The sequence below is a fragment of the Bufo bufo genome, chromosome 6 (genome assembly GCF_905171765.1).
Source record: "Bufo bufo chromosome 6, aBufBuf1.1, whole genome shotgun sequence".
Lineage (NCBI taxonomy): Eukaryota > Metazoa > Chordata > Amphibia > Anura > Bufonidae > Bufo > Bufo bufo.
The window spans coordinates 22,891,026-22,911,040 of NC_053394.1; the positions used below are offsets into that span (position 1 = coordinate 22,891,026).

The 20,015-nt window shown below is 42.9% G+C and overlaps 1 protein-coding gene across 1 annotated transcript in view; it reads right to left on the reverse strand.

The window, feature by feature from the left end:
• LOC121005467 (alpha-2-macroglobulin-like protein 1) overlaps positions 1–20,015 on the reverse strand; it is a 288,965-nt gene that overhangs the window by 61,556 nt on the left and 207,394 nt on the right. The window contains exons 27-31 of the mRNA XM_040438235.1: positions 18,548–18,622; positions 18,092–18,254; positions 15,710–15,906; positions 15,417–15,632; positions 7,691–7,806 (exon numbers count right to left, since the gene is read on the reverse strand). Coding sequence (XP_040294169.1) covers positions 7,691–7,806; positions 15,417–15,632; positions 15,710–15,906; positions 18,092–18,254; positions 18,548–18,622 — 767 coding nt within the window. The remainder of the gene's footprint in view (positions 1–7,690; positions 7,807–15,416; positions 15,633–15,709; positions 15,907–18,091; positions 18,255–18,547; positions 18,623–20,015) is intronic.

Below are 20,015 nucleotides of genomic sequence, written 5' to 3' on the forward strand. Positions count from 1 at the left end.
AACGCCGTCCAGGCTGATAAAACATATGATCGACGGCCTCGAGTTGCAAAATTTTGAATAATTGGCTCCAGGCTTTCTCTGTATTGGGATGCGTTATGGGTCAGCTCCACCCAGAGAGATGCTCTGAGCTCTTTGTGTACCTAGACACTATTTACAGTGCCTACAAAGCCCATGGTGGCTTCGCTTGGTGGAGGTACGATGAGAAATTCCGTCCTCCAACCGGATATTGGATGGGGGTTTAAGGCCACCGACATATGGTTGCAGTTGATGGTGTCACAAAGACCTCCCTTTCCCAGTGCAGCCACTGGTTCCGGGATCTCATCACCCCAGGGTTCGGTGGACGTGCGAAGCCCAGGTGCATGTTGGTTATTCAACAAGGGGCACTGCAGATTCTCTGGACTTTGCAAGTACAAACACGAGTATTCTACTTGCGGAGGCTCATACGCTACCGCTCGCTGTTCACGATCCCAAGGAAAAGCTTCTAAACCCCCTCCCATGGTGACACTAAAGACACCGGTGACCGTAGCCCGGATGGCGCCCTGGCTAGATCTATACCCCAATAAACCTGCTTCTGCCCAGTTACGTTTCGGTTTTACATTTGGCTTCTTTATCCCTTTTCTCCTGAGCAGAGATCCTGATTTGTCTGACAACCTCAAGTCTGCCAAGCATCACCCAGATGTGCTCAGGAAAAAGCTGTTAAAAAAGTGTCTATGGGTAGGATGGAGGGCCCTTTAGCTTCCCCACCATTCCACAATCTTCGGGTTTCCCCCCTGGGTGTCATCCCCAAGAAAGAATCTGGCAAGTTCCGTCTTATCCATCACCTTTCACACCCTAAGGACCATTCAGTTAATGATGCCATCCCCCCAGAGGATGCCTTAGTCTCCTATGTCTCTTTTGATAGGGCTGTCGCTCTGGTTAAGGCAACAGGCCGCGGTGCCCTCCTGGTGAAGTCTGATATTGAATCAGCTTTTTGCCTTCTTCCAGTTCATCTAGATTGCTATTATCTGTTGGGCTGTTGCGTGGATGGACTGTATTATTACGATACTCGTCTTCCCATGGGCTGTTCTATATCTTGCCATTACTTCGAAATGTTTAGTTCATTCTTCGAATGGGTTGTCCGATACGAGTCTGGTTCCCGATCCATCATCCACTACAGATGTAGCAGGGTTAGCACTTAAGCTCTTAACTCAAATTTCTTAACTCATTGCGTTATCTTGAGACAAAAGTCATTGAAAAGCAATTGAAGGTGTTTGCTTAACTCATTTAGTTTAGATAACACATTTCATAAATCATGAGTGTTAACTGTACTACATCCATATTTGGACAATTTTTTGTTTGTTTCCGCGGGGAAGGGTGAGGGCTGCCAGTTCTTACTGAACACCTTTCTGTATTTTATGAGATGTTTTGGTGTCAATATCTCCAGATAAAACTGAGGGTTCGGTCACTTGCCTATCGTTCTCAGGCATTGAGATTGACTCGGTAGCCATGGTTTTCCATCTTCCTGTTGATAAACTCGAGAGACTCCTGCAGTTAATACAAGGTTTTTTGCCAGTTCTGAAAGCCACCCTCCACCAGGTCAAGTCCCTACTAGGTTTGTTAATCTTCGCTTGTAGGGTCAAGCCCATGGGCATGGTTTTCTCCCGCCGCCTTTCCATTTCTACCGGCGGGGCCACTTTTCCCATCACCATATTCGCATTACTATGCCCTTAAAAGCGGACTTACGGGTATGGTGGGAATTTCTTTCCTTCTTTAATGGCCACACTTTCTTCTTGGCTAGCAAACGCACCAATTCGGAGCTTTCATTGTTTACGGATTCCTCGGGCTCCTGTGGTTTCGGAGCTATTTACGGCGACAAATGGTGTGCTTCACCTTGGCCTGAGTCTTGGCCCTCTTTGGGTTTTTGCAGGAACTTTACTTTGTTAGTACTCTTCCCAATTATAGTAGCAATTGAGATTTGGGATCCCAGGTTGGCTAACCAGAATGTTTGCTTTTAAACTGATAATTTGGGTGTTGTCCATTGTATTAACAGTTTGTCATCCTCATCTTTGTTCTTAGCCTTTTGCGGAATCTAGTGCTTCAGTGTTTGGAGCATAACATATTCTTCAGAGCCTGCCATGAACCCAGCGCCTCCAACCTTACTGCTGATGCCCTCTCTCGATTTGGTTGGCGGGAATTCTAAACCCTCCTCCCAAGAGAGAATCCAGTTGGAGTGCCGTGTCCAACCCACCTATGGCGTCTGGTGGACAACAACTAATGTCCCTAATATTATCGTCTGTGACTCCGGCGACTTGGAGGGCTCATGGTAAGGCGTGGAACGAATTCCTGTCCATTACAGGGAGCAGAGATCTGAGCAGGGATGGTGGGACAGAGACATCTGTGTCAGGCTGTTTTTTCCAGCACCCAGATCTCTCTTTCCTGTCAGCTCAGCGCCTCTTTCCATCTATATCTACATAGAAACCGAAAGCTGCTGACATTCTTTTCAACATTTCTTTTAAAATGTTGATGACAATAGTGCATATATATTGTTTTAATGAATTTTATCCCGATTCCAATTCGTTATGTGTGTACAATACATTAATTTAGTTTTAACTCCACTTATGTATCCAGTTGTATTACTCTGATCCATTTTAGCTCAATCCTGAAAAAACGCATTGAAAACGCATGGAAACCGCACATGCGTTTTTTCGGGTTTCATGCGTTTTATGTGTTTTAAGGGTTTATATATCATTTAAAGTAAAGTACACTGCATGAAATCCAATTCTGAATAACAAATTCATGAGTATAAGGATTTTTTAACTAATGTTTATGACATACACATCAGATTCAAAAAAGAACATGTCCCAACTCTTGGAATTGATTCCCTGGTTTTCAAGATATCCCTCACTGGTCCAACCCATGTTCCAACCCACATTATCTAATCATGGACACTATATAAAAGAGGACATTACACCTCCACTGTTCAAACCACTGAAGAAGGGGTCCCTTTACCCCGAAACGCGTTTGGTTACAACAGTGAGGGATCATCGAAATAGGAGCGCTCCATATCATAAATTCCGACGTGTACCATTCAACATTTGGAACATCGATCACGTCCGAATTCATTATCATCGAATACAGGTGATTTGAATCCCTGCTCAAAAGACGTCAGCAGCACATGACCAAGCAGTGAACCACGTGGGACGCCACGTAGGTCCTGGAAGGTCCCAATAAAGAACTTTGTAATATCGCTGCGTTCCATGCAGAGGAGCGGGAGAACTCATCTACTCGGTGGACCGAATAAATATTACGCCAAGCAAAAGACCCAGTGATTACTGGATAAAGATGTGGTAATGTACAACTAACCAATTAATACACCTCTCTTGCTATATGCATTATATGGATGAACTGATGACCTTTTGCAGCTCCGGTTAATAACAGTTCGACCTAAACTAGACGGACTTGGTACTTGGGCCATCTTATATTCCCCACAATACAGCTACTACGATTATTGATATTGGGACATTGTGATAAGAGTGGCATTAGAGTGCGGTATATATATATATTTTCCAACATACATATTTTCTAATGTTGTTTTAATTGTATTTTTATGAGATGTTTTATTTGTATGTAATATTGTAGCATATATTTTTAAGCCTATAAAGTTTAATGTGGATACTAATCCATTGTGTGTTTGCCTAAATATCGAGTGACCCCCTATCCAAGTTTTACACAAATCTCTAAGCATTTGGGAGTGCTGAGGGGTAGCGCACCATTCCAGAAGTGGTACAGTGAGAGTGCCACCATCTTTTTTCCTACTATCTTTGTATGCTTTTATGTTTCTTACAGGTGGCATTTGTCCGGCAGTCTGGATCATCGGCCATTCATATGTTTTTTGGGCGGTCCAGAGGGCAGATTGCAGACTGAGTGGTTGTACTTTGGGTTTTTAGGAAGTGGATGTGTTCTGGCGCGGTATCAGTGGTCTCCGTTGGTCCCAAGTCCTTCCCAAGAAGGTAGACATTAGCAGGTCCTTAACTGGGCCCCTAATTCTGGTAATCCATGCCTGGGGGATTGATCTCTGCACCTTACGGCTGGCAGAGCTTATGACGCTTATGCGGGCAGACATGGACCGTTTTGCTTCCTTTTTTCCTGAGATGGTTCTGGTCTGGTTGAAGATTGTTCCCCGCATTGTCTGGCATGGTGCTAGGGATTCTGAGGCCATGGAGAAGTGCCGCAGAATGGTGAACGCCCGGATTTCATGTTTAATCAGGTCCCGGTCAGGTATAGTGGTTCGCCACCGTCAATTGGAGGGGGATAACAGGGCTTTGATGTGCCAGGATGGTGTCCATCTATCCGGCATCGGCCTTAACATTTTCCTATCTGGTCTACAGGACGGGGTAGAGCAAGCTATGTTCATGTTGTGTGGTGGTCGGAGCCCAGTGTAGGAGTACAGTGACTCCTCCGTGGCGGTATGATCACAATTAACACTACGGGATGAATAAAAATGGCGGACTTGACCACTGGGAGTCCAGCAGCCGGCATACCGCTCCTGGTGATTGATAATTCCAGCAGTTTAAAGCTCTGGTTTTTCTGTGTCATAGGAAAAAAAATAATAAAGCTGTGGCCGATCACCACCCAACAAAATGGTAGTCCTGTGTTGATTGCCCTAGGGTTTGGGTAGCTTGAGGAAGGTATTTGTTGCTGGCCCTGGTTTCGGGCTGGGTTTGAGCCCCTGACTGGATCTGGGACCCCCTTCCTTGTTTTTGCCGTGGTTCTATGGGGCCTGTTTGAGGTCCCCCTCCTCTTGTTCTGCCTGTGAGGGGATGGCCTGGGTATAGCACCAGTCAGGGTTCCGGCAGCTTGGGGGTTAAAACTCCTCCGTGCTGATTGCTGCCTCCTCTTCCCTCCATGTGCTCAGGCAGACCATCCCCCTCTGTCCCCACGGTATATATTCCTCCCCTTTTTCTCCCCTTGGCCGGCCAGCAGTTGTCCCCACCCACCCTTTGTTTTTGGCAGTGCCTTATGGTTACGGGTGTTCTCGGTTATTTGCCATTGTTTTTCTGTGTTCCTGACTTCTGTTTTCTTTTGTAGTGTGGATCGGGTATACTTCCTACTAACTCACAGCTGGTGGTATGAACACAATTAAGAGTACGGGGTGAAGAAAAATGGCGGACTTGCCAGCTGGGAGTCCAGCGGCCGGCATACCGCGCCTGATGATTGATGGTTCGAGCAGTTAAAAGCTCTGTTTTTTCTGTGTCATAGATAAAAATAAAATGAAGCTGTGACCGATCACCACCCAACAAAATGGTAGTCCTGTGTTGATTGCCTTTGGATTTGGGTAGCTTAAGGGGGGGCTATTTGTTGCTGGCCCTGGTTTCGGGCTGGGTTTCTCAGCAGTCAGTCCCAGTGATGTACTTGAGTAGAAAGTTGACCCAGGCAGAGAAATATTATGCAAATGTGGAACAGGAAAGTTTAGCCATCAAGTAGACGTTGAAGTCACTCAAATACAATCTGCTGGGTAGGAAGTTGACATTGGTGATGGACCATGCTCCTCTAGCAGAACAAGGAGAAAAATACAAGAGTTACCAGGTGGTTTCTGTCTTTTCAAAATTTTAAGGTTGAAAATAGGCTAGGAAAGCTGCAGGGGAATGTGGACACGTTGCCAGCCAGAGTGCACTGTATGATAGCTGAAAGTGCACAGACCTCCAGTTTCGAGAAGAGATGGCAGATATGTAACAAGGTGGCTGGTAAACTACTGGAGGGTGTGTATATCTCACCCAGAATGCTTAGATGGGTGAGACTAAAAGAATCTATGAAAGCTGGGTTGTTTAAGCAAAGTGTAGTTTGCTGAGGCACATTTCTTTAAAGTCTTTTATGGGCTGGATATTTATGGAACGACATGTAGGTGTTGGTAGCGAAACGTGCCATTCCCTCCCCACTCCAGTACAACATTTTCACCTAGCCTGAAGTAATCCCAGGTGTAGATGCCGTGCTGATTACTGTGAGGATAAATACAGGGCTGAAATGCTCATTCAGGGTCAGAAGCCTGGAAGCTGCATGACATGTTGGCTGCATATAGCCTGCAAGAAGCATAGGGGAGAAAATCCAACTGTTTAGTTAGTGCCGAGACATGCAAAGATTTTTGTTTTGTTTTCTATATCCGACTTTGGTGATTTGGTTTCACTCACATGACTGTATAACTTGGATGAAAAAAAAACAGTATTGCGCTTTTAAAGGGAACCTGTCACGGGGATTTTGGGTATAGAGCTGAGGACATGGGCTGCTAGATGGCCGCTAGCACATCTGCAATACCCAGTCCCCAAAGCTCTGTGTGCTTTTATGGTGTAAAAAAAAACGATTTGATACATATGCAAATTAACATAAAAGAGTCATATCTTACTTGTGTGACCAGAGAAGAGTCATATTTTCAAGCTCTGACTCATTTCAGGTTAATTTGCATATGTATCAAATCGATTTTTTTTACACACAAAAAGCACACAGAGCTATGGGGACTGGGTATTGCGGATGTGCTAGCGGCCATCTAGCAGCCCATGTCCTCAGCTCTATACCCAAAATCCCGGTGACAGGTTCCCTTTAAGCTAATTAATTCAGTGAAATCTGTCATCATCGACCCCATCCACACACAGACCCACGAAGATAGATAGATATGCAATGCCCCTACGTGCGACTAGGGTCCGTTTAAGATGTGGTAAATGTAATTTTTCGTGACGCCGGTTGCTGTGAAGCAACATGGGACGGATCACCTTTTTTAGTGATGTTATGGTACCCAGGGTAGAAATGCCAGAGTGGTGTAGGTGGACCTAATGTCCCTTAGCGGTGTAGCACTTGTCACTGTGCTCCTACCTGGATATCCGTAACCCCAGGCGTTGCCAGACGAAGCAGAGCAAAGATAGTGACTAGGTGATATAGAGGATGATGAAAGAGATTGAGTCCAGACTTTGTATATAGTTCAACTGTAGCTTTACTTTGCAGAAACGTTTCTTCAAACGGTTTACAGACTTGGACTTGGCTTCCAGCAAGTTTTAGCATGAAAATGGCAGGCAAACACTCTCGGCTCTGCTACATCTGTCAGGATTAAATAGGAACTTTTCCTTTAGCTTTCTGCTGCAACTTCCCTCTTTCTGTCTGACTTTATGGCAAGGCACAGGGCAACTTCTTTCTGGCTGATGAGACTTCTAGAAGTGGCCTCTCTGCTCCAGCAGAACTGGAGGTGTTCTGGCTGGTGTGGACAGCACACGTCCAGGAGAGACGCAGCACTGCAGACCTGCTCCCTCAGCAGGGGTCAGCTAGCACTCACTAACTGGAACTAAATGGTACCCACCCTTCCTGCAGGACATGGGACTCGCCCACTTCTCCACAGGGAGGGTTAGAATGGAATGGAAGGTTCCACTCTATTCTATCTACTGCTCTGCCATATTGGCTGCCACCTGCTGGTGAACGTGGCATATTACAATTTAACATAAACAGATGCATAACAGGAAATGCACAATATATGGGACCTGGAATAAATGTATAAAATGACATTGAGATTGCATACCCAGATAGAAACAGGAGGTAGGTGTGGAAATGACCCTTGGGGTGTGATAGATAGATAGATAGATAGATAGATAGATAGATAGATAGATAGATAGATAGATAGATAGATAGATAGATAGATAGATATCTGAAATTAAGAGATAGAAAAAATAATTACCTGACTATTATTTGAATAGTCAATAGTTGGTTGTCTCTCCCACAGTCCCCAATTTTGGCATCAATACTAAAGAATGGTGCTCCTTGCGGCAGCAGCTCATAGTATTTTAGGACACTCTGTTAGAAGAAAAGGTCTGAGGTTAGATCATCAAACACTAACTGAAAATGAAGGTGAAATACAGGTGGAAGACACAAAAACAAGGAAGCATCTCCCAAAGCGTGTACTATGAACTGCTATTTCAGCATGGAGGGACACGAGGAGAGCTCTGCTCAACCACAGCAGACACTAGACTTTTTTACTTTTTGTTTTGCTTTAGTGGTTCCTTTTTGTGCTTTTCTGGTTGGTTTTGCTTTTTCATTATCACTTTTATCCCACCATTAAGTATATATTAAGCATTCTAACTTTTTGCATATGTGACACAGAGTGAATTGACTATATATTATGCATCCTATATACTGATCACTCCCCAAAACCACTGATAGTTAATACCATTGTTTATCTTGGGAAGTTGATACCACAGTTTAACAATGATGCCTGCCGGGAAGGGAAATATATTACACAGCAAGCCAACAGTCACTTCTTGTAGTTCATTGGTCGGAAGAAGGAAAAATGGGCAAGTGTAAGGATCTGAGCAACTCTGCCAAGGGCCAGATAGTGATGTCTAGTTGACTCTGTCAGAAGCTCTCCAAAATGGCTACATACCTAAGGTTAGCTGTTGTCTACCTAATAATACCAGTCTGGAGGAACCTTTCATTGCCTTGCTGCTAAGCTTCCAACACCCTCCACTCGATCTTGCTTCACACTGTGCAATTCTTTTTTTCTTGTCCGGAAAACCTCTTCTTTCAATATCTGCTGCCAGCTGTGTGGGAACTGACATATGTGTACTGGTATATGGTATATACAGCAGTGTACTGATATGTGAGGTATGAGGTATAATAGATGCAGTGTGTACAGATATATAGTATATACAGCAGTGTACTGATATGTGAGGTATGAGGTATAATAGATGCAGTGTGTACAGATATATAGTATATCCAGCAGTGTACTGATATGTGCGGTGTGAGGTATAATAGATGCAGTGTGTACAGATATATAGTATATACAGCAGTGTACTGATATGTGCGGTGTGAGGTATAATAGATGCAGTGTGTACAGATATATAGTATATCCAGCAGTGTACTGATATGTGCGGTGTGAGGTATAATAGATGCAGTGTGTACAGATATATAGTATATACAGCAGTGTACTGATATGTGAGGTATGATGTATAATAGATGCAGTGTGTACAGATATATAGTATATACAGCAGTGTACTGATATGTGAGGTATGAGCTATAATAGATGCAGTGTGTACAGATATATAGTATATACAGCAGTGTACTGATATGTGAGGTATGAGGTATAATAGATGCAGTGTGTACAGATATATAGTATATACAGCAGTGTACTGATATGTGCGGTGTGAGGTATAATAGATGCAGTGTGTACAGATATATAGTATATCCAGCAGTGTACTGATATGTGAGGTGTGAGGTATAAGAGAGGCAGTGTGTACAGATATATAGTATATACAGCAGTGTACTGATATGTGAGGTATGAGGTATAATAGAGGCAGTGTCTACAGATATTTAGTATATACAGCAGTGTACTGATATGTGAGGTATGATGTATAATAGATGCAGTGTGTACAGATATATAGTATATACAGCAGTGTACTGATATGTGAGGTATGAGGTATAATAGAGGCAGTGTCTACAGATATTTAGTATATACAGCAGTGTACTGATATGTGAGGTATGATGTATAATAGATGCAGTGTGTACAGATATATAGTATATACAGCAGTGTACTGATATGTGAGGTATAATAGATGCAGTGTCTACAGATATTTAGTATATACAGCAGTGTACTGATATGTGAGGTATAATACATGCAGTGTCTACAGATATTTAGTATATACAGCAGTGTACTGATATGTGAGGTATAATAGATGCAGTGTGTACAGATATATAGTATATACAGCAGTGTACTGATATGTGAGGTACCAGGTAAAATACATGCAGTGTGTACAGATATATAGTATATACAGCAGTGTACTGATATGTGAGGTGCAAGGTATAATAGATGCAGTGTGTACAGATATATAGTATATACAATAGCAATTTTGTATGTCTTGAGTAGGCCAAATTAATGTCACACAAAGCTTTAGTGTTATTCTTCTAATGAATGTACCAGTCTGAGAAGAGACCTCCTTGTCTACTTTTAAATTTATGACGGGAGATAAAGATGAGCTCTATGCAGCTGGTGATAATTACCTATACAATTAGGCATTTATTAATGAAGCAAAATATATAATATGTATGTATTAATTTAATGAGCCTTAGTTAGTCCTTAGCATAAGACAATCAGTAGGACATATATATATTACTTTATATTATATTGTTATATTTTACGAAGACAACATGTATCCAGTATATTGTATATATTTCTCATTAGAAGAGTGTCTGTGAAGATGTGTGTTTTGTAACAATTAATCACATCTTTGGTATGACAGAGGAGGTACTGATATCTCTGTGAGAAAACAAGGCCATTTACGATCCATAAATTAGCAATGTGAGAAACGTTTAAAGAGACGCCTAGAGGTCTGTCTCTAATTGCTACAAGTGTCAGAATTAATCCCTATAGCTTTGAATTAAAGCTTCTAAGGTCAAAATGTATATTCAGACTTACATAAGTTAACCCTTTATACTATGATGCAGATAGCTTATACAGCAGTGCCACCTATGTATCAGTAGGTGACATTACAACAGTAGCAAAAGTGCATTCTGGGTAGGGTTATGATGTCACAATTTTTATAAATGGTTACACCCATCCGACAATGATTGGAAAGTTCCAAACTAGGAAGGTGTGTCTAACTGATAAGTTTGGGATCATAAGCCATACACAGGAGGTAGAGGAAAAAAAGAAAGAGAAGGAGAAAGGAGAGAAAGAGGAGAGAGGAGGAAGACAAGTAAAGCTCTCTAGAGGGGTTTATCAAGGTGAAAGCCATGGTGAGATGCGCTATGATGGACCACCCAGCTTTCCTAGGAGCAGAAGTGAGATTCCTACTAGGACTTGGTAAGAGACACAGAAAATGATATTTCATTTTATTAAGACTAATTTGATAGTGTGGGTGAAATTATACCATCTAGATTGGCGAATAAATAAATAATTAAATTAATTGATCATCTCCATATTGAGATGTAGTCTTAGGATATTGTGAGGCTTCATTCTACCTGCAGAAGAATCTAGACTCATAATCTAGCAAAACATTAAATAATTTCTTATATATATATTGATAGAACATTCTTCGCCAAGCTAAATGATGGATTCCCACAGGAAGGACTTGTTTCAAATCCTTTCCATTTAAGATCCTAGATCCCTGTTATTTGTCTTAATAGTTTTACCAAAGTCATATGTGTGAAAATAGTCCAGGATGGGGCGGAAGGATACAGTTATCTCTTCTAAGTTATATCCTTGGATGGATTTGCCCATGCCTGAAGCCATGTGATGTGTAGTTGGTTAGAGGAGGGCAGAATGTATTTAGCATTCTATAATGATGTCTAGGATTAGACATGCCCATCCTGATATCATGAGGTTTTCTCTGAACAGAAGTAGTATATATAACTTATGTTCATATTTTGATATCCTAACCTGATAATAGCTTGGTTATAATGTGACAAGTTATTTCCACTCACATTTATTGTTAAGCTTGTAATGCTTTATATTAACGCTATATATATTGATTTGCATGTATCAGTGTGTTTATTTACTTATATATGTTTATAATATTGTAACCAATAAATCTGCATATTTTTTCATAATACCTGTGTATCATTGTATAATGCAGAACTACATTTTATCATTAACGTCATCTCACGTCAAAAATAACTTATTTATCTGAGGAAATAGTCGGACTCAGATGTGAATTGTATCAATTAGGTTGTCTACAATTCACCAGGTCATGATTTTAAGAATTTATGACAAATTTTCTAAATTTAATTTTTTTATGGTTAATTATTTTTATGACCATAATTAATAATTCTTAATTGAATTATTACCCACCGACACAGTGTACTGATATGTGAGATATGAGGTATAATAGATGCAGTGTGTACAGATATATAGTATATACAGCAGTGTACTGATATGTGAGGTATGAGGTATAATAGATGCAGTGTGTACAGATATATAGTATATACAGCAGTTTACTGATATGTGAGGTACCAGGTAAAATACATGCAGTGTGTACAGATATATGTGGTCAGTAATATATTATGGTCACTGTGTGAGGTACATGAGATAATAGTGGTTGTAACTGCAGAACTATATATATACAGTACAGACCAAAAGTTTGGACACACCTTCTCATTCAAATAGTTTTCTTTATTTTCATGACTATGAAGGCATCAAAACTATGAATTAACACACGTGGAATTATATACATAACAAACAAGTGTGAAACAACTGAAAATATGTCATATTCTAGGTTCTTCAAAGTAGCCACCTTTTGCTTTGATTACTGCTTTGCACACTCTTGGCATTCTCTTGATGAGCTTCAAGAGGTAGTCCCCTGAAATGGACTTCCAACAGTCTTGAAGGAGTTCCCAGAGATGCTTAGCACTTGTTGGCCCTTTTGCCTTCACTCTGCGGTCCAGCTCACCCCAAACCATCTCGATTGGGTTCAGGTCCGGTGACTGTGGAGGCCAGGTCATCTGGCGCAGCACCCCATCACTCTCCTTCATGGTCAAATAGCCCTTACTTTTAAAGTTTTCCCAATTTTTCGGCTGACTGACTGACCTTCATTTCTTAAAGTAATGATGGCCACTCGTTTTTCTTTACTTAGCTGCTTTTTTCTTGCCATAATACAAATTCTAACAGTCTATTCAGTAGGACTATCAGCTGTGTATCCACCTGACTTCTCCTCAACGGCACTGATGGTCCCAACCCCATTTATAAGGCAAGAAATCCCACTTATTAAACCTGACAGGGCACACCTGTGAAGTTAAAACCATTTCAGGGGACTACCTCTTGAAGCTCATCAAGAGAATGCCAAGAGTGTGCAAAGCAGTAATCAAAGCAAAAAGTGGCTACTTTGAAGAACCTAGAATATGACATATTTTCATTTTTTTCACACTTGTTTGTTATGTATATAATTCCACATGTGTTAATTCATAGTTTTGATGCCTTCAGTGTGAATCTACAATTTTCATAGTCATGAAAATAAAGAAAACTCTTTGAATGAGAAGGTGTGTCCAAACTTTTGGTCTGTACTGTATATATATATACACTGCTCAAAAAAATAAAGGGAACACTTAAACAACACAATGTAACTCCAAGTCAATCACACTTCTGTGAAATCAAACTGTCCACTTAGGAAGCAACACTGAGTGACAATCAATTTCACATGCTGTTGTGCAAATGGGATAGACAACATGTGGAAATTATAGGCAATTAGCAAGACACCCCCAATAAAGGAGTGGTTTTGCAGGTGGTGACCACAGACCACTCTCAGTTCCTATGCTTCCTGGCTGATGTTTTGGTCACTTTTGAATGCTGCCGGTGCTTTCACTCTAGTGGTAGCATGAGATGGAGTCTACAACCCACACAAGTGGCTCAGGTAGTGCAGCTTATCCAGGATGGCACATCAATGCGAGCTGTGGCAAGAAGGTTTGCTGTGTCTGTCAGCGTAGTGTCTAGAGCATGGAGGCGCTACCAGGAGACAGGCCAGTACATCAGGAGATGTGGAGGAGGCCGTAGGAGGGCAACAACCCAACAGCAAGACCGCTACCTCCGCCTTTGTGCAAGGAGGAACAGGAGGAGCACTGCCAGAGCCCTGCAAAATGACCTCTAGCAGGCCACAAATGTGCATGTGCCTGCTCAAACGGTCAGAAACAGACTCCATGAGGGTATTATGAGGGCCCGACGTCCACAGGTGGGGGTCGTGCTTACAGCCCAACACCGTGCAGGACGTTTGGCATTTGCCAGAAAACACCAAGATTGGCAAATTCGCCATTGGCGCCCTGTGCTCTTCACAGATGAAAGCAGGTTCACACTGAGCACATGTGACAGACGTGACAGAGTCTGGAGACGCCGTGGAGAACGTTCTGCTGCCTGCAACATCCTCCTGCATGACCGGTTTGGCATTGGGTCAGTAATGGTGTGGGGTGGCATTTCTTTGGAGGGCCGCACAGCCCTCCATGTGCTCGCCAGAGGTAGCCTGACTGCCATTAGGTACCGAGATGAGATCCTCAGACCCCTTGTGAGACCATATGCTGGTGCGGTTGGCCCTGGGTTCCTCCTAATGCAAGACAATGCTAGACCTCATGTGGCTGGAGTGTGTCAGCAGTTCCTGCAAGACGAAGGCATTGATGCTATGGACTGGCCCGCCCGTTCCCCAGACCTGAATCCAATTGAGCACATCTGGGACATCACGTCTTGCTCTATCCACCAACGTCACGTTGCACCACAGACTGTCCAGGAGTTGGCAGATGCTTTAGTCCAGGTCTGGGAGGATATCCCTCAGGAGACCATCTGCCACCTCATCAGGAGCATGCACAGGCGTTGTAGGGAGATCATACAGGCACGTGGAGGCCACACACACTACTGAGCCTCATTTTGACTTGTTTTAAGGACATTACATCAAAGTTGGATCAGCCTGTAGTGTGTTTTTCCACTTTAATTTTGAGTGTGACTCCAAATCCAGACCTCCATGGGTTAAAAGATTTGATTTCCATTTTTTAATTTTTGTGTGATTTTGTTGTCAGCATATTCAACTATGTAAAGAACAAAGTATTTCAGAAGAATATTTAATTAATTCAGATCTAGGATGTGTTATTTTTGTGTTCCCTTTATTTTTTTGAGCAGTGTATATATATATATTTGATGAAATGAGGGCAGCACTCTGGTCTTGTGGTGCAAAAGGTGGATTTTATTACACCCAACAGCAAGGCTCCATTGAGAGAGCTGAAATTCTGCATTGCTGTTGGGTGTAATAAAATCCACCTTTTTCACCACAAGACCGGAGTGCTGCCCTCATTTCATCGATTTTGTTCTACTGTTCCTGGTCCGGGAATTTAAGTGGGATTTGCACCTGGCAACCTAAAGAGTGCTGCTGTTTTACTTTCCTTTATATATATATATATATATATATATATATATATATCATATGAGTAAAAAGAGTAAAAATAGGAAATAGGGGCAAGTAAAGAGAAAGGAGGAGGACCTCATCTCAGTGGAGAGCTCACCCTGCAGTTGGACCTGTGATGATGCTCTGTGCGATTCCTGTTCTAGATGTACAGGACCTGTGATGATGTTGAAAATAATGTCATGAAAGGTCCTGGCAGGTGCTCCTTGTAACCTGAGAACTATACCATGCTCTATGCAGTTCCTTTACTAGATGTCATCATGACAGGTCCTTTAGCTTTCTCCTCTGATTATAGGGATACTGTGCTAGAGTGGGACGGTAATTAGTGTAATTAGGGGGTGGGGCCTTTGGTTCACTGCGGGCCCCTTTTAACCAAGGGCCACATAGCAGCTGCATGGTCTGCCTCTATTGGAAGTACGCCACTGACTACAACCCATAGGGAGAGTAACAACAGGTAGGCACTTCATTGGGTGATGTTTTGCACACCACACTACAAAACACTTTATAGAGCAATGTATATATGAACCTAACGAGAGTTACCTGAGTAAACACGCAGCCCTTTCCTTTAAAGGTCAGCCCGTAGTCCCCAGGAATGATTGGCAGAGGCACCATTTGGAGGAGAAGACGATTCGTTTCATCCACCTGAAACTGCCCCACAGTCTTTTTGTTCTGAGAAACCGTAACGGACACAGAGCCTTTCGGGGTGTATGTTATGCTTGTGTACTTAGCCAGAGCTTGAATAGCTACGACGGTATCCTGTAGAAGACACACAAATCAATCCTACAAAAGTGCAAACCATGCAACAGCCATCAACAATCTCAACAATGCTCTACCTGTGTGGAAGAAAACCCCCCGTAGGAATTCTGCTGTTTCATCAACCAGTTGACAATCTGGAAGCCTTTTTGGAGCTCACTTGCCGCTAACGTAGGGGTAGTAATCAACGCTAGTAGAATATACGAAGATAACTCAACACTGGCTGATATGGAGTAATCAACGGTCTTAATCGTGTACATCCAGTATAGGTTACCTCCTGAGGGACAGAAATTTAACATGGACTTCAGAAGTACATATAATAAAAAATATACGACCAATGAATCTAAAGTCACTAGCCTAGGAAGACGCTGAAGCACTCAACGGAGCGCCACAGCCTCTTCAAACAGCTGGGATGATAGATCATCAATATTAAATTCCTGGAAAACCCTTTTAAGGTGCACCGAGTGGCATAGGCCTGCCCTCAGTGTACGTATGCCCTAATTTGCATATTTAAAAAATACTTTCCTAAAAATCACCTAAAGTCAGCAATGGTTCAGTGAAAAAAAGGAACAGTGGAGCACATTCTTTAGACGCCAGTCTTAATAGCTCTGCACTGGTGGTGGATCTACTACAGTTATGTAGACACCCCAGCCTCTGTCTAACTTCAGCACATCCACTGCTGCTTCTAAATGTAAGCCAGCTTCCTAGCTGTCTTACATTTTGACCATATTCTACGCCTAAAACAGGCGTAGAAAATGGTAAATGAGACGGGCCTACCGGCCAGCCCCCTTCCCCGCTTGCTCCACACCTACTTTTGTAGACCTGGCATGAGCGAGGAAAAGCCGCAGAGGTCCTTTGTGCCGCAATCTGCGCCAGAAAAACTCTTAATATAGGTGTATTTCTGTTTAATAAATGACGCCCAGTATGTTTTTAATCTGCAGGGTCATTCCTACCAGGCAATATGACTGGTTTATTAGGATCTATCCTACTGACATTTGTCCTTTAAAAAAATATTATGGCGTCACCAACAGTACATTGGACGATGGGGTTAAAAATGTATCAAAGATGGAAAATTATTTCATTCAGAATATGTTATTGGCTGTGAAAAAAATGCACATTGCATATTGCACAAAAATAGGACGGGAAATAAGAGTGGAAAAAAAGTGATGAATAATTAACACTGATTTGATGTGCTAATCCTAAGGGCATTATCCTACTGGTCCACTGGTATTTATCCTTTAACCCCTATACAGGGATCTAGACTTCACTGCTGCGGAACCACTAGATCACTATCTCCTGAATTAGTATCTGTTTGGTTGACAGCTGACCCACAGGGGTTAAGTGACACCAGTCAGATAAAAGCATAGTCCAAGACAGACCAAGTCTGGGCAGGCAGGGTATGTGTAATCCAGTAAACAATCAAAGGTCGGGGCAGGCAGCTCAAGGTCAGTAAGGAGACCAGGAAGAGGACAGGTCAGGCAGCAAATGGTTGAATCCGAAAAACAGGAAACAGTTGGTACATTGACAAACCAACATAAAACAGCACACCTTGCAGGACACTAGCAGAGTAGAACCTATTGCTCAGGCACCTTCCAAGTGGGGAAGGTGCCTTAAGAACCCCAAGTTGGCCACATCATTGCTTGGGGAAGAATAGGTTGCTCATGCACTGGCCCTTTGAGAGTTAGAGGGAGCACGCACATGCACACCTGACATGCAGAACAAGTGAAGTTTAATTGGCAAGCAGGCGGCAGCCTGTGTAGGAGGCAGGTCTGTGCCAATGGGAACCAGAGCACTGGTGTACATAAGCAGAGCAGAGGTGGCCACAGGCTGGCATTTTAACAAAGATTATTGTTATTTGCTAGAAAAAGGCAGTGAGATTGTGAGGCAGTGAGATTATAGGTACCATAAGCAATAGATGAGGTAGACAGATCTGAGGTATCAGATAATCTTAGTTATACTTTTTTTAAAAACTTTTTCTTTATTGTCAAGATGCGAAACAAAATAAAAATCTCTTGCCAATTCTGTGAATTTCTACATCTCTCATGTAGAATTTGTAGAATTTGCAAAAAGTGTGATTGACGGTAAACAGTGTGTACCTGCAATAGAGGCAGACCATGACAGCTATGGGGCCCGGGGGAAGGGGGGGCGGCCCGCACGGAACTTGAGAAATATGGTGTTCATTATGAGCACCATATTTTTAAAGCAGCTGTTCCCCTTTTTCCGACAGTAAAGTTGGATAAAGTGGATGAGGCCAAAGACAACTTTTTGTTTTTACAGTTTGTATTTAAGTAAAATGTATTCTACTTGATTTAAAACAAAAATAAAAAACAAAACGTAAATTTGTTGAAAATCTGGGGTGTGGCGCATGGGGCCCTGACTGTAAAATCTGAAAAAGTTACATGTGTAGGGCCCAGGCTCTAGAGCAATTTCACGCTGCAGAATCAAGACCCCGATTATATTACCTGAGGACACTGCAAATGGAAAAAGTTTCTCTAGAAGTATCTGCTTGGTTTCAAAGTCATTGCTCAGGGCAAAGGTGTACGCCAACAGTGCCACAGTGTACAGGTTGGATGAGTTGCTCACTTTGTTTTTTAGACAGGAGAGAGCCCGCACCAGCATAGGGTCCTGGTAAATTGTAAAGAGACCGTATTATTATTGTGCAACCTATGTCAATTGAAATAGAAATATTCAGTTTCTTCTAACCTTATCAATGTCATTCATCCCTCCACCAGACCTTACTGAAGCTCTGATTGTACGGGTTGGCTGCTGAATATACACAAACCCATCAAGACGTCATCACTCAGCTAACTGCCACACATATACTGTACCGCGTGCTCAGTTTTGGTAAATACATACAAGTGATCCACAGAAAATGTATCACTAAATCTTCATCAACCACAAATGATGGTCATACTCACAGTTCCTGGGGTGCCCCTTTCCAAAAGGGCTATTGTGATGTAAGCACTGAGTGAGACGTCGTCCTCCACCCCACCCTGATAAACACAAAAGGTATAAATCGTTCCTGCCATAATAATTTTTAACTCAGGATCACATATTTCCATACTTTTTTTTTTTAAAGGGGTTGGGCCGTGAATAATATTCTACATTTAAGGCAACTTTCACGCTCGCGTTTTGGTTTCCGTTTGTGAGATCCGTTTTAGGGCTGTCACACGCGGTCCAAAACGGATCAGTTTTGCCCTAATGCATTCTGAATGGAAAAAGATCCGCTCAGAATGCATCAGTTTGCCTCCGTTATTTCTTGCTCATTTCACATTGGTGGTCGCATGCACTCAGTTTAAATCTTACAGGCCATATTGTTTGGTAGAAGTTTGATAGAAGCTGCGCCATTTACAGGAAAGCAAAGAAAGAAAGGTTCCTAGCCACCATTATTTCTCCCAAAAAGTCATCTCTACCTTGTACTCTCATGTGGCGGACAACTCTCTCTGTGAGGCAAGGTTCATGCCCCGGTGGACACCTGGACAGTACATGTCTTTCAAGGCCCACTGGGTCAATGTTCTTTGCAGCAGTGGCCGAAGGCAAGGTCCTTTTGATCACCCTATGATGTGTTAGACTGGCTCTCACACCAGGAAATTAGCCGCCTTCTCCTCCTCCATGGATGCTCGCCTGTCCCCAACAGCAGCAGGGCACAGGATCGCTCGCACTAGCCCTCCTTCCCATCACATGCGTTAAGTGAAGCGTTGCCATGCCGTGTTGAAGCTGATCGGCCTGGGAGAGAGTAGCCACACCGGCAAGTACATCAAGCAGCAAACATCCTGCTGGCTGTCACCCCAGAGACTCCAACTGGGCAACGTGGTCAGCAACAATGTGCGCAACATCATGGTCTCCTCGAACCTGGGGCAAATAACACACGCTCCCTGCATGGGGCACATCATCAACCTAGTGGTGCAACGCTTTTCTAAATAAGTACACTGGCTTGGGCAAAGTGCTGGCGAAGTCCATGAGACTGTTCAAGCATTTCCGCCAGTCTTATGTGGCGGGGAACGCTCTCCTGGACCTGCAGCAACCGAACGGCCTGCCGCTACACACCGCTTAATCTGCGAAGTGCAAACTTGCTTGAATTCAACATTGCACATGCTTGAGCATCTGTACGAGCAGCAGAAAGCCATGAACAATTTTGTCATGCACCAGACAGCCTCAGCAGCAGGGAGCATGTGTTGTCTCGAGGTCAGGCAGTGGCAGCTCATCAGAGACGCCTGTCAGGTGCTGAAGCCGTTCGAAGAGGCCGCAAAGTTTGTCAGCAGGGACAACTGCGCCTTGAACAATGTCATCCCTCTCATGTTTATCTTAGAACAGACACTGAAGCTCATGCAGCAGGGGACCAGGGCAGAAGCAGAGCAGCTGACGCATCTTGCTGTCCATCCTATA